The 14,666-nt window shown below is 39.3% G+C and overlaps 1 protein-coding gene across 2 annotated transcripts in view; it reads left to right on the forward strand.

Moving 5' to 3' along the window:
• Positions 1–14,666, forward strand: part of MCC (MCC regulator of WNT signaling pathway) — a 180,540-nt gene that overhangs the window by 127,373 nt on the left and 38,501 nt on the right. For both annotated transcript variants that reach the window (XM_039706390.1, XM_039706391.1), the window contains 3 exons: positions 1,848–1,984; positions 3,848–4,011; positions 8,632–8,838. In XM_039706390.1, coding sequence (XP_039562324.1) covers positions 1,848–1,984; positions 3,848–4,011; positions 8,632–8,838 — 508 coding nt within the window. The remainder of the gene's footprint in view (positions 1–1,847; positions 1,985–3,847; positions 4,012–8,631; positions 8,839–14,666) is intronic.

Here is a 14,666-nt window from a genome sequence, read left to right on the forward strand (position 1 = left end):
ACTGCTGGCTAGATGAGGCTGTGTTGTATTTTAAACAGAAAAATCTGTGCAAGAAGACCCCAAAGAAGAGTGGTGAAAAATTATTATTATTATGTGTGCTGTTGCTTTAGGGCCAGTAGAGCTTTTTATACATTTGTAGAGGTAATTCAGGTTTTAAAAATGTAAGACTAATTGTTTCATAAATGAAAAAAATCAATTACCTTCAGAAAAATTACAACTGTTTGAGTGCTTGGTAATTGTTTTGTCTAAAGCTAATTACTAGTGGCTTTTTTTGTGTCTAATAATAGACTGGTTCATGGACATTAACTGATGCATATGTGTCTTCATTACACTGTTTTAACTCCTGCTATTCATTACTAGGTTCTATCACTCTCTTAAGTATTGCTTGGTGCTTCCAAGATCTTTCTTTGATGTAAATCTCAGTGTTTACCAGCTGACCTGCATTTTGTTTAGTAATAGTAGACATTAAGTGCTTCTATTAAAGTCGCACTTTGTTTGCAGTGAAGCAAATGTAAGGGCTAGAAGAGCATGGTAGAAATTGCATCTCACTACCTTGGGAAACCCTGCTTGGCAAGCAAGCTGGAAGTCCTTTTTTGGGTTTCATTGAGGTACTAAGTTCTCACCTCTGCATCTCTGAGAGCAGACTTTACTTCTGTCATTGATGCCTGCATGTATGGGCCATCTTGTCTGCTGTTGTGCCTGACAAATCGAGACACATCTCTTGGCTGAATCCTGCAAGAAACGCTCATCACCATGTAGCACACACACAACAGACCTAACATTATAGATAATCCTCCCAGATGGAGATCCCCAGATAGGTCTTTGCTGTTTCTCATTTCCAAAGCCAGATGGTTCCATTCTCACACTTTTCTGCTGAATCTGCAGCAAAATTAATCTCTGCATGTGATTTAGTGTGCACAAAATGGTGGCTGTTTGTTTTCTATCAGAGGGGGCCCTGCACCTGGATAAACTAGTGTTTTTCCAGTGTTTAAAATAGATACTTTAATGTAAAAACAGTTGCTATGAAAGAAAAAAAAAAGTGAATCTGAGTCAAATCAGCAAATGGATCAAAAGAAAAAAACGTTTACAAATGTTCGCAAGCAAAGCTATTATTCATTTACTTATCTTCTTTCCCACTGCTTTGAACTCTGTGTGGAGACAGGAGAGAAAAGCCCTAATTTTTTAAGCTCATTAGCTTTGGCTAAAGTATTCTGTGTTCTCAATTATTTTAGTTAAACCAGCTTGACAAATAAACTAAAACCTAGATAACTGAGGCTTTTTCCACTAACTCCAGCTGTTCAGTGCAGTGCTCACTTATCTATTCCTCTCTCTTTTGGGAAGAGAAAATTAAAAAAAACCAGTCTCCAAGAGCATTTTGATTCACAAATGCAGGTACTTGCATGTGCCTGACTACTTTGCACACGAACTGGTGACATCCTTGAACTGAGAAAGAGACCAAAACCAGTTACTTCTAATCCACTTGGGGATCAAAGCTACTTGTGCTGATTTGTGTAAATTATCATCTGGGAAGTTACTTCAGAGCAGTCTATGTACTTGCACACATCCTTGGTAGCACTCAGTTCCACCCACTGCTTTTTTCTCCAGTGTCCAGGAGAAATAATGAAGTTGGGAATAAAGAAATGGAAGCCAGGCAACAACTGCTGTGGGTGGGTGTTATGGACATGGCACAGTGTCTTTGCAGTGAAAGTTTAAAGTCATCTCTACTGATTGGACAAAACACTTGTGTGAATTGGATCCTGTGGCTCAGCTTATGGGTCTGAAATGAGTGTCACGAAGATGCACTTCTCCTCCAACAATTTAATTTCTGCCTTTGCTCTCTCTGTCAGGGAGGAGGATGAGTACTCGGAGCTGAGGTCGGAGCTGAGCCAAAGCCAGCAAGAGGTTAATGAAGACTCGCGCAGCATGGACCAGAACTCTGTCTCAGTGCCAGAGAACCAGTCCACCATGGTCACTGCGGATGTCGGTGAGTTGTGTTCTTAGCAGACGAGATGACTTCCCACAGCAGAAATGTATCATAGCTTTTGAAATGCAAATCCAAGCATTTAGTGAGGAAGTGAATTAATATAGGATGTGTTAATCACAATTGATGCTGAGCTTCTACAGACTGTGAACTTAGATGTGAAGTAATCTTTGTACCTTGACTGTAGAAACGTAGAATCATTAAGTTTGGAAAAAATCTGTGACATCATTGAGTCCAACCGCAACCCAGCACTGCCACCATGAGCACCGTTAAATTTAGTTATTGTCCTCCACTGCCATACCCACATAGTTGTCGAACACTTTCAGGCATTGACATACAAAGGGAACCTCGGCTGCACAGGAGATGGGCATATATCCAGAGACGCCCAAAGATGACTTTTAGGTATTACTGTAACACATGGGTGGCTGCTAATTAGGAATTAGTGAAATTACTTCCCAGAAAAAACTTTTATATGTTGCCCATTCAAATTTTTCATGCAATGCTATAACATCATTCTAAACTCTTCTTTTTCGTCAACAGTAGGTTTGTGTTTATATCTGTTAGGCTGTGGAGTTAGGTTAATGATAATGAGTTTGCAGTTTTTTACTTTCTGTTCCTCCTATTCCTTCCAGCAGCTCTCAGTCTTCCCTTGCACAAGGAGGTTTCAAGGCAGTCTGCAATAATCTGGTGACTCAAGTCTGTTACAATTCCAACCCAGTTCACTGCCATACTGCTTTAGTGCCCTGCAAGGTCCAGGGCCGTGAGACTACCATGAAGTTCTAACCATGGTGAAGTGCTTTCACCAGCAGTACAGGAATCACAGCCTCCACCAAGAATGCCTGCCAATGTTTTTAGTGGGATAGAGAAGCTGCGGGTGCACTGCAACCTCATAGTGCACCCCTTGTGTGCTCTGCCATGGGTAGCTACTGCAGACTCTGACCTAGCCAGCCAGAAGTACTGGCTGGCACATCCAGGAGACAGCGCAAGGGTGAATTCTGCCACAGGTCTCCCTTAGGATCTGCCACGCACTACTGCCATCTCTGTTCTTCACCAGAGATGAACCTAAGAGAAACAAAAATAATTTATGGAGTGAGCTAGCAAGGTACAGAGACCCACTTGTTTTCACCTAAGTGGAGGATGCTATGGCAGTGGACACTAGAGGAGGTTTGTCTGAAGACAGGAAAGGAAGTCATTCTGTGTGATACTTTACAATTAAAATAGCGTTGGTGTATAAGCTGGTAATATGGTTGTAGTATGAAACAAAAGCTGTGGTGTTATGATCCCTGAATATTCACCCATTTTATTTGAAGGAGTAGCTGTTAAAATAAAACACAGGCTCTAAGATTATTGGTAGGGATCATTTCTGTAAACACCACGACTTTTTAAAATCAGGCAATATCTAAGTAGAACTACAAAAATTCCTCTGAAAAACATCAAGTCATAACATCCCTGAATGTACCAGACAGAAGAATCTTGTATTTACAGAGTCGAATGTATGACTTCAACAAAATCAGGATAATAGACCTTGAATGGCCAAAAGAACAACATAAAAGAAAGTCACAGAATGTAAGCATGTAATATCTTGAAATGTTCTTCAGAAAAGAGGGAGTTTTGAAGAAAGAATGAACACTTCAGATAAGCTGTGGGGTGTTGTCAGATGAGAGGTAGCTCATTATTTCAGTTGGTGTGATTATGGTATTTAAGCCTATCAGTTGTTGAGGAAAAAGTGGCAGAGTGCAAGGACGTTCTCTGAGCCGTATCAGTCCTGGCTGTTCTGAAGCAGACACTTCCTGGCTGAGAGTTTGTTTTTTCACTGAGTCACTAATTGTTGTGATGTTTGTTTTGTTTTGTCTTGCTTTCTTTTAGATAACTGTAGTGACTTGAATTCAGAACTGCAGAGAGTGCTGACAGGTCTGGAAAATGTTGTCTGTGGGAGAAAGAAAAGCAGCTGCGGTTTATCGGTGGCAGAAGTGGACAGGCACATTGAACAACTCACTACTGCCAGCGAACATTGTGATTTAGCTATTAAGGTAATGGTAACATTAGGCTCTAAAATGCAGTGTGTTCATTGCCTGAGACACCTGATCACTTCTGTAATAATCATAATCACACTTTGCTTCCAAAGGTGTTAAAAGTACTTCACAGGAGTCAACTGGAGTTCACAGTGTGTAAGTAGTAACAGACCTATTCTACGCCTCCCAGGGTCCAGGAGGAGCTACTTTGGAACCTCAGATCAGAAATGTGTTTGTCCTATGCTCATTTCAAAGATAAGAGAAATGGGGATACTCAACAGTTAATTTACTTTCTTAAGTAATTTTGCTTATCCAGCAAACAAGCTCTCACCTGCCCAAGGTCCTACAGGTAATCATTGGCCAGTGACTGAAAACACACTGTGTATGTTTGTGGTTGGTTAAGTTGTGATTGGCTGCCTTAAAATATAAAGCTGTCCTGATTCCAGCCAGGACTGGGCTAATTTTTACAGTAGCCAGGAGGGGACATGGGCAGGTTGTCCTATATCCCTCATTTTCCAGGAAGGGGAGAAGGGGTCCCTTCCTGGTCATGTATTCTTGGGGGTGAGAGCTCATGTGCAAACTGCCCATTTCTTGCACAATCCCTTACTAGTATTTTTGCTGTTACTGTTCATTTTCTTACCTCATTGCTGTTTCCAGAAAATAGTTTTTATCTCAACCCTGGATCTTGGCATTTTGAGCCTATAATTTCCCTTTCTACCCCTCCACTGGGGACTGGGAAGTGAATGAATAGGGCGTGGTTTGGAGTTGTTTCAGTGGGAACACTAAATTGGGGAACACCATTCCCCACAGCACAGCAAAAGGTAATTTAACACTAAACATTGGTTGTGCATTCATTCAAATGAGATAAATCAGCCTCAGGAACAAATAATTCAAGTGATATCTGTATGTTGTGAGTGTAACTGAACAGGGGGATGGATGTTTGCTGGCACATGTAACAAAAGACACTGCAGTTCAGAACCTGAAAGCAAGAGAGCCACAGAGAATCTTCCTATATACAGGGGAAGACATGAACAAACTTTTTGTGTCAGGTGGAAAGGTGTCAATGACTCATTTATACAAGAAAAATTGTACTGACACATTGGTCTTGCAGTGAGGAGGTCTCTGACCATTCTGGATGGCTTTGACAGCCCTTTGTCCTAGTACTGGGAAAAGCTCCTTCTCTCCCTGGTGGTGCCTGAGGAATATAACAAAATATAGAGCAATTAATGTTGAGTAACAATTTGAAGAATGTGTGTATATTTGACTTCTGGTCTCTTGGGAGCAGTATTAAAGCAGTTTATTTGAGTATCTCAGAGGATTAGGATCAGTAATTTGAATGTTGCCAAGTACTTTTTAGAGTTTGAGTGTTAGCTATTTTCAGAGGTCACTATTCACCAAAAGAGAGGCTATGGATTCTGGGAAATAGGAAAAGATCAGCCTGTGTGAGGCCCACAAAGGTATCTGAAGTGAGGTATGTTTAACAGAGGGAAACGCATACATGGAGCCCCTCTCCACCATTGCACCCCTGGCTGCAGGTAATTTCTGCTTTCATGTTTCCTCAGAGGAAAAAATGGGGAGAATTTTAAAGTGGGTGGAATTGTGAATGGAAACCTGAAGTCTGCTGACTACTTTTTGCTTTGGCAATTGGCTTTTTTTTTCACCAACAGACTAATGCATTTAAATGTTTTAAATCCTTCAGCTTTGGTGGTTAAATTTCACTGGATTCCTTTTATTGCAGTTGCTGCTGAATTACTTTTTGCTTCTTTTATACAAATTATGTCACCCTAGCTGTCTCAATTGTTCTGCCCCACAGAAACTGAAAAGACCTTGAAATCAAATTTATCAGATTGTCTTATTAACTGAACAGTTACAAAAGCATACTTTAAGAAAAGGAGTTAATAAAATTTCCACAGAATAGTCCGATTAATGCCTTGTTTGTTTTGGAGATCACATCAGTAACAGATACCTAACTAAAATTTTTCTGATTAAAAAAGCTGTAAGTATTTCCAAGTATGGAACATTTAGAATATGAGAACAGCTGTACTGGGTCAGACCAAAAGTCCATCTACCTAGTGGCAGATGCTAATGGAAAGACAGCATCAAAAATTACATGTGTAGTATGTTCTTCCCCTTCCTTCAGAGATGCTTCCAGCAAAGTGGGTCTGTAGAAACTTGAACCAAAGATTATGTCTTTGTGTTGAATTGTAATGAGTGAAATTTTGTTTTTTGTTAACATCCAGTGTGCTTTTGGACCTGTCTAAATTTTTGGCCTTCATAAATTCTGTTAGGAATAAATTCTGCCATTGAGTTACACCATGGGAAGAAGTCCTGCTTCAGTATCTTTTAAACCTGATACTTGCTGATTTAATCTGATATCTCATCTGTAACACAACACTTCTTGTAAAGAAAATAAGGTAGAGAGCACTGATGGCAGTGTCAGCGACAAGACTGGAATTACCATCATATGACATCCTGCTACCCTGTGCTTAGAATGTGACATTGTAATTCAATCCCATACTTGGGATTGAATACCTGAATTATCTGCTGTGCAGCAACACACCAGAAAAACTGCTCTATAGTGCAGCTTTGAAGAAAACTAATCAGCATTATTTTACATAACTATATCTGTGTACAGTGTTTATGTTTTATTTTCCATGGAGGATGGTTGGTAGCATATTGGACATGACAGAATTGCTCTAGTGGTAGTGTTCTGAGAAGCAGTGGTTTAGGAAGGGGTTGGGAAAATAGCAACACTGGAGCATGGGGAATGGGGAGGAAGGGGCAGCAGCAGAACTTTGAATTAGAGGGATGAAAAAACAGCAGGGGGTGTTGTGGGGGAAGAAGAGAGAGGAGAAATCAGCCACAAAGAGGTTTAAAATAAAGATGGCATCATCAAAAGAGGATGCTCCTGCCATTACAGAGCTTCTCTTTACATTGTGAGATTAACCACCTTGTGCTTATTCAGATCTTGAACTCACCCTCATGCTGTGTTGAAATAATTTACCTGGTCATAATTTGAGACCTATGGGTGCAAGTGAAGCTAATAACATTGGAGACCTGCAGCTTCTTTCACCTCACAGAGATGTTGCAAGCCTCTGCTTTTGCAGAAAAGTAATTTCAGTTTCCTGACAAATCTGTAAGCAGAATTACAGTGTAGATACTCTGATCCTCTGTCAATAGAGTTTCATAATTGTGGCTCTGAAATGTATTGCAGTTTTAGGTAAGAGAGACATGAAATACACTTCAAAAGGATAAACTGAACAAATAATAAAATCTCATTGATACCTCAAAGTCAGACAATGCTGAAAACACTGGTAAGATTTCTTGCAGGAGAAAAAAAAGTGTCTCCAGCTAGGCTTATTTTTTTCATCTGTACTCTAGTTGGTTTTTTTGGTCCCTCCGAATTTAAAGGAGTAAACAAAGCAGTAAATACTCAGTAATATATAGAATCATAGATTCCTAGAATATGCCAAATTGGAAAGGATACATCAGGATTTAAATGTTCTTTTGAATAAAATAACTAAATAGATTATTATTAACCTTGGTGCATCAGTTATTTTCCATATTAGATGTAAAAGTATAGGCTTTGGCTGTAACTTGTTTTTGGATTAGCCAATTTAATTAAACTTTCTGCATTGACAGTGATGTCATATATTCTTTTATTTTCCACATTTCCATCATTTCAATACACACTGCTTTCAGGAAGATTAAAAAGCTTATGGGCAGCATTTGGAGTGGTTTTGCTTGTTGCAGATATCTTCCATAATTAGACATGGAGCAGAGGCACAGCCTCCACTAGGTAGTAGATTCCAGACTGCATGTGGCTCCCCAACAGGCTGTTATGCTGTGTTTCAGCATGTTAGTGGCCAGCCTAACAGTTCAGGCATGGCAGTATTCCCTTGCTGGTGGTGGGTGCTTGTAGTTCAGTTTTCCCCACTGTAAGTTCCTGAATGTCCCTTGAACTGAGCAGTGTGTACACAGCTCTGAGCACAGAGGTGGGATGGGAAGTGCTGGATGCCATTGTGTCCCAGAGAAACCAATAAGCCTTTTTTTAGGTACTAGAAAGGCTGTAACATCCCCTGTAATCCTAGTCAAGGCCAGAGTTTTTTCTTTTATTTTGCTGTCACCTCAAGGAAAGAACATACTCAGGGACACAGGAAAGAAGAACCCTCTTTTAATCCTCTCCCAGCCTTTTTATTGCCCTTTTGTGGCATTAGTCTAGCAACAAATCAGGCACATTCACTGACCGCCCATTTCTGCTTGTTACTTAGCAGGGAAACAATAAGTACAATGCTCACCCATGACAAGGAGTAATTAATTTGTTCTAAAGTATTCTGAGATTAAACTACCAGGATTAGTGTCATTCACAGGTGACATGTTTTATTTGCATGTATTTGTCTGCTTTGGTGTTTGTCAGTATGAAATGTTTTAATGAAATGGTCAAACTGTCAAAGAAAATAATTTTGTTTGATATTACTTAGCAAACAAAAGAAGCAAACTAATGGTGTTGAGAGGCTGGGAGTGTATATGTAAGTGTGTAGAGTTGCCTGTTAGTGCACAATTCTGTCCCATCTACCCATTAATCCTGCTCAGTTGTCTTTGCCCCTTTCTGTTTGTTGATGACTGTGTTTTTTGCAGACTGTGGAGGAGATTGAGGGAGTGCTGGGACGTGACCTTTATCCAAACCTGTCTGAGGAGAGGTCTCGGTGGGAGAAGGAGCTGGCTGGCCTGCGGGAAGAGAATGAGAGCCTCACAGCCATGTTGTGCAGCAAAGAGGAGGAGCTCAACAGGACCAAGGCCACCATGAACGCTGTCCGTGAGGAGAGGGACAGGCTGCGTAGAAGGGTAAGGCTGCTGCACAGATAATGCCCTCTTCTTCCTCCAGCCTGTATGGTTTTGTCACCAGAACAGGCTTCTCTTTAATCTCACTTCCTGTGCTGGCTATAGGGCTTTTTGCTTTCAAAGCTGGGCTGTACAAATGACAAAACTAGGGCAGAACTGAGCATAATTGAAAAAGAGTGCGTGAAAAACAGCTAGCGTGCACAACAGCCTGATTTCAGAAATCAGAAAAACTGATATGCATCTTCAAGGAAGCATACGTAACTTGGCTATAGAGAAAGCAGATGTTCATCTAGTGAATTTTCCTGTGAGGCTGTTTTTTCCTTGTAAACAACAAATATTTCTTTGTTTTTGATGGGAATTCAATTGGTGATTAGCAGAAAGACAAAAAGCAGGACTCCTGTTAGTGTGCAGTAATTCTCATGCTGAACAATGACTAGTTTCAGCCATGTCCTGCTTCCCTGTCTACATTTTACGATGCTTTAAGGTCAGATAAAGGCTTTGTGTGGAGTCCAAAGTTAAAAAAATAAGGGGGGAAGATTTGTTCACAAAAAAGATGAAATATCTGAGAGAATGTGACCTCAATCTCAGTTATTTTTAAAATTTGTTAACTTTGTACCTGGTAAATATGCAGAGTTTTGTCTAGATATGAAGTTTTTTAATTTTTAAAACAGGTAGTTTCAATTTTGTGTTCAGTCTAAATGACAATTCAGACCACCATATCATGGTAAACTATTGCAAGTATTACTCTTTACCTGTTGGCAACAGATGAGCTTTTTTGCTGTTCTAAATTAACATTGTTCTGCAGTGACCATGCCGTTATAATGCATGTGCCATAAAGCATGAACCTACATCATGTAAGATTTGTAATCTTCAGGTATGACACTTCAATTTACCTTTCAAAACTCCCTGTCTTCGCCTAAACTAAAAAGGAATGTGTTATGAGGCAAGAATAGTAATCTCATATCATATAAAGCAAGACCACTTTGATTTTTGCTTTGTAAATTTTTGTCTTATCATATACTGTAGGTTGTTTTCAGTCCTGAAGTTTTTGGACTGATAGTGACAGCTTTTTTTAGTGGAGACAATACTACCCCTTGAGCCACAGAAGTAGCGTTTATGGACTGACTGGATTGTTACCAAACTGAGGGAGTGGACATCAACACAAGTAGGCAGAGAGTTGAAGTGTGTGCTTGAGAAATTTACTTACACAAATGCAATTATTGACACTCCAGGTGACACAGATGAATACTGAGATATCAAACAAGAGAAAGATAGGTGGCCTTGAATATACAAAAAGATTCCTGTTTGGAGAAGTATGGCATGCAAGTTAAGGGATTTGAAAGAACAGTAACAAGAATTTATGCTGACATCCAGGAGTTACTCAGTTGAGAAACAGAAAAGGGGAAGGAGTTGGTGTTGTTTCCTCGGGGATCAGCATGACTGAGCCATAGTAACAAATTCAGTCCTATGACGTACCAGAGAAGTTATTTTCAGTAGGGGCTGGAAAAAGTGTATAAAGAGTGGTGAGGTCTGATCTGGAATGTTATATGTCATTCTTATCTCTTAAAGGTGAAGTTTAAATTGGCAAAAAATTATGTAGACAATGGTCAAAGAAATGGTCGTGTTCTGTAGAGGAGGGACTTGTCCTGTTCGGCATGGCAAAGCAAATTTTTAATTTGTTTTCTCTTTACAAATGCTAGAGAAAGAATATAAAAATGGGAGCAATGATTCTCTAAACTCAGGAACAAAACTGGAGCAAGAACGGAATAATACAAACCACTTGTGCCTGTAGGGGCACAAAAGTTAGACTATGGGGTGTCCAAGAAATAGGAAGGTTTCTGATTCTGAAGAAACAGTAAGGAGTAAAGCTACTGACTACTTTCTAAATGGAGCTTTGAAATATTAAAGTTATGTTTGTATAATGAAATATATTAATATGCAAGGATACCTGTTAAAACCAGGATCATTACATTAGGATTGTATCTGAAGGAAAGCAGAAAAAGCCAAGTTAATACAGCTGCGTTAATTCTAGAGCCAGCCTCAGCATCTTTTAATGATTCTACTATGTTTTGTCTGGCTGCCAGCAGTTCCAGTTCTCTATTATGGAGGTATCTCTGCTGGAAGCAGAATTAAGGTCATCAGCTTGTTTCAGTTGTTTGTAACTAGAGGACTTTACTGAAATCTGGTAATTACTATCATCCTTATCATGCAAAAAAACTAATTTATTACCCCCACCACAGAATTTTGTTCATGACATATGACCCTGTCTGCACACTATGTAGTTGTTGCACTAGAGACCATATTTGCATTTTTAATGTAACTTCATGTCCGTAGTGGCAACAAAATAAATTTTCCTTTTGATCTATTTTCTATATGCAACCTGAACTCAAAAGTCACTTCAAATTATTTCCCTGGAGAGTGGGAAAGGAGACCAAACTAAAATTTAGTTATTGTCCTTCTCAAATTAAATTGGATGAAGTGAACAAGCTTGAAGTTGACCAGATCAATAGGTCTATTCCTTCAGACCAATGCCTGTAATCAAGCAGAGTGCTTTCAATACATTTTTTCTCAGGCTTGTTGGAGATTTAATTTAATTAGGTATTTACTGTGCTCAGTTAACAGATTGAGCTGCTCTCTGGAACAGTAGCTAAGAAACAACATACATTCAGAGTTTGTTTCTCACAGGTCATTAGCGAGAGATGTAATTGCTTACTTCTGTAGGTTGTCTGCAGTGTAACAGCTAATTTCATCATGCAGAGGTTTATTTTACCTCTGCATTGTTTTACTGCATTAAAAATAAAATCTATTTAGATCCAGGCCAGTCAGTGCCCTAGAAACTGCTTACACATAGCTGACCATAATCCTGAATCCAGTAATACAGATAAGATGGTGGGGAACTTCTGTACCAGTCTGTGGGATTATTATTATTACATGAGAATAAGGCTGTAATCAGGTCAGCACTATTTACAACTGCTACACAGAGTAACAGGCTTAAATAGTAGAAGAAAAAGTAATATTTCTGTTATTACACAAAAGCCCTTTTATTCAGCAGGGGATTCAGATGAGCAGCAGTGAAACAGCATATAAACTCCATCCTGACAGTAAAGTAAAAATAGTGGGTTTTTTAATTACTACCCATAAAAGTTGTCAGATGAGTGGTACCTCAGTAAAGTCTTACGGAGTTGTTTGGCATAAAAGGCAGTGGATGTGGGCAGCATTCAGGCTTCCCTGAGGGTGTTCTGAAAAACTAAGTCTGAAATTAAAAGGCAGTTCCAGATCTGAAAGTCTGTTAAGTCTGTTCTGCATGAGCCGTATGTCAGCTTGTTCAGTTAATACCATGCTTCTGGTTGTGAAGGTTTTTCTGTACCTTCTTCAGGCTCAGCTGAAATCACCAAAATTACCAGAACAAAAACACTTCATTACCTGTCTTCAACTGAGACCATAATAGAAACATAATTTGTGGAGTAGTAGAAAATTAGTATTTTATGTGTGATCCCATCAGCTGCCCACATTTCCCACTCCAGAGAACTTTGATTTGAGCAGAGGGCTCTCCCAAAATACATTATTCTTGTGAACAGTTGAAACCTCCCCCTTTCACAGCAGGACTCGAATCCTTGGCCTCGCAGGTGTTCTTAGGCCCACACTGTTCTCAGATGACACAAAGCTGGCAGGATCTGCTGGACTTTGTTTTGTAGTCATTCCCTTTGGGGTCAGAAGGTATTGTTCCAGATTGCTGGAGAGCCCTGATACATTATGGGCCCTTAGAGATTATGATCATCTTGCACAGCTTAAAGTGACCCTGGAGCTGTTCTGCCTCCTTTGTCTTTTGATGAGCGCCAGAAACCTGAGGTAGCAGCCCAAAGCAATTTCCATTCTCTGTATCCTTCACTTGCATGGTGTTTGCTTATGCAGCAGTATCTCCTCTTGGGTATCAACAAAGTAATTTTACTTCTGATTCCAAGCTGAGATACAAATACTCAGTGTTTAATTGACCTTATAGATACCAGGAAATATTTCTTTACCATACTCAATTGATCACAAAAGACAATATATAGGAACTCCGCAAACTTTGTTTGCTCTGGTGCTCAGATATAGAAGAGGCAGAAAATTATCTGGCTGAAAATGATTGACACTAGGACTAAATGAAAGGTAAGGCCTTTTTTTGGCTGGAAAAGACCCTCACCAAACAGAGCAGCTCAAATTGTTACACTGGTGTTTGATTTGGCATCTTCTCCTCCACATATATGCAGTACGCATGAATAAATTAGAAAGCGGGAGAAGTTCACTCCTTGTGGTTTGCTCTACTTCGTCTTCCTCCTCTGTATAATAGGTGAAAGGAAATGAAGCAGCATTAAAATGCTGAGGGAGAAAAGTGCTGTTATTTGAAGGGTTCAAATACCACACGATGAAACAGGTCACAAGTAGAGTAGAACGAAAACAATCACGGGCATGACCCTTATTTGCAACTGGTTTAGAAACAAATGCAGCAGGTGTCCTTCGAATGTGGAAATCAGTGACAGAAACAGGCAGTTCATAGGTGTGGTGTTTTATTTAGGATATGTTAATGAATCATGTAGTTGTCACTATGCATGTGCAAAATACAAAGACTAAAAACATGCTTCTTAGAGTCATGGTTACAAATAATGAAAATATTCCACTGAAATATTTTTCTGTAACCCATGATGCATTTGGACAAACATGTCTGTGGCACATGTTAATTTCTTATTAAGTGTTTCATAAATTGAACATTGCTATAGTGCATCAGCCCCTTTTCTCTTCTACTCTTGCTTTCTTTTTTTTTTTTTAGTTCTTAAGGTGATAAGAAATTGCATTTAATTTTTCACTATTTCCTACTCCAATTCTCTGCATTCAAAGGAAAAAAAAATTAGAAATGCAGCTCAACAGTTGGTTCAATTGCAAAACATAAAATATTAATAAGTGACATTTGGAGTTACTTTTGTTTATATTAATAACTTAAGAACATCTGTTTGCATCTGACCTTTCTTCTGTATCTAGGCCAACCATTGGTCTGAAACCTAATGGTTCTGTTGCCTTGTGTCTCACTTAATTCTGGTTCCAGAAGTGCTAGAACTCTGGAAAGAGCAGGAGCAGGTGCTCCTGCTATTTCCAGGGTTCCAGCACTTCTTTACTTATGTAATTTCTTGGAATACCTTCAGTCATTTGGAAGATCTTTCTGTATATTTATTTCTGGATTTCACAGATGTTTCCCTGGATTTCTCCTTTTTCCCTTCATTCTCAACTCCTTTTTTTTTTCCTAACCAATAATAAGATCTGCTTGCCAGACAGTTTCCACCTCATTTTAGTGCTTCAGGAGTTTTATGGCAATTTTTTATACCCTTCTGCATGTTTCTGTGTTTAAACGAGTGTGATGCAAGGACTCAAGAAATTTTTCCCTAAATCCTTCCTGGTTATTCCTCCTCCCAAACTCAGAAATCCACACTCTTCCTGTCTTATAATGTAACTTTTTTGGGTTTGTTTCTATACTTGTCTTTACCTATTGCATTTTGCCAATTTCGTCATCAATTTCCTGTAAGATATTCCCTTCCTCTCTCTCCCATTTCCAAGTGTTTATTGTCTCATGGCAGTACTGCAGTTTACCTTCATTCTATGAGTTAATCTTCAGAATCATTTACATTACATTGGTAATGATGCTAAAGACTTCACACAGGGGGTCAGACAATTTTTAATCTTGCCTTTAAAACCAGTCTTTCCATAACCTGTGCATTCACTAAACCAGAGAATAAAATGGTTCTTATGAACTCTGATTTGGGTTTGGGGTATTTTTTTCTCTTCTTTGGTCATCCTTTGTT

The sequence above is a fragment of the Passer montanus genome, unplaced genomic scaffold (genome assembly GCF_014805655.1).
Source record: "Passer montanus isolate IOZ18808 unplaced genomic scaffold, ASM1480565v1 scaffold190, whole genome shotgun sequence".
Classification (NCBI taxonomy): domain Eukaryota; kingdom Metazoa; phylum Chordata; class Aves; order Passeriformes; family Passeridae; genus Passer; species Passer montanus.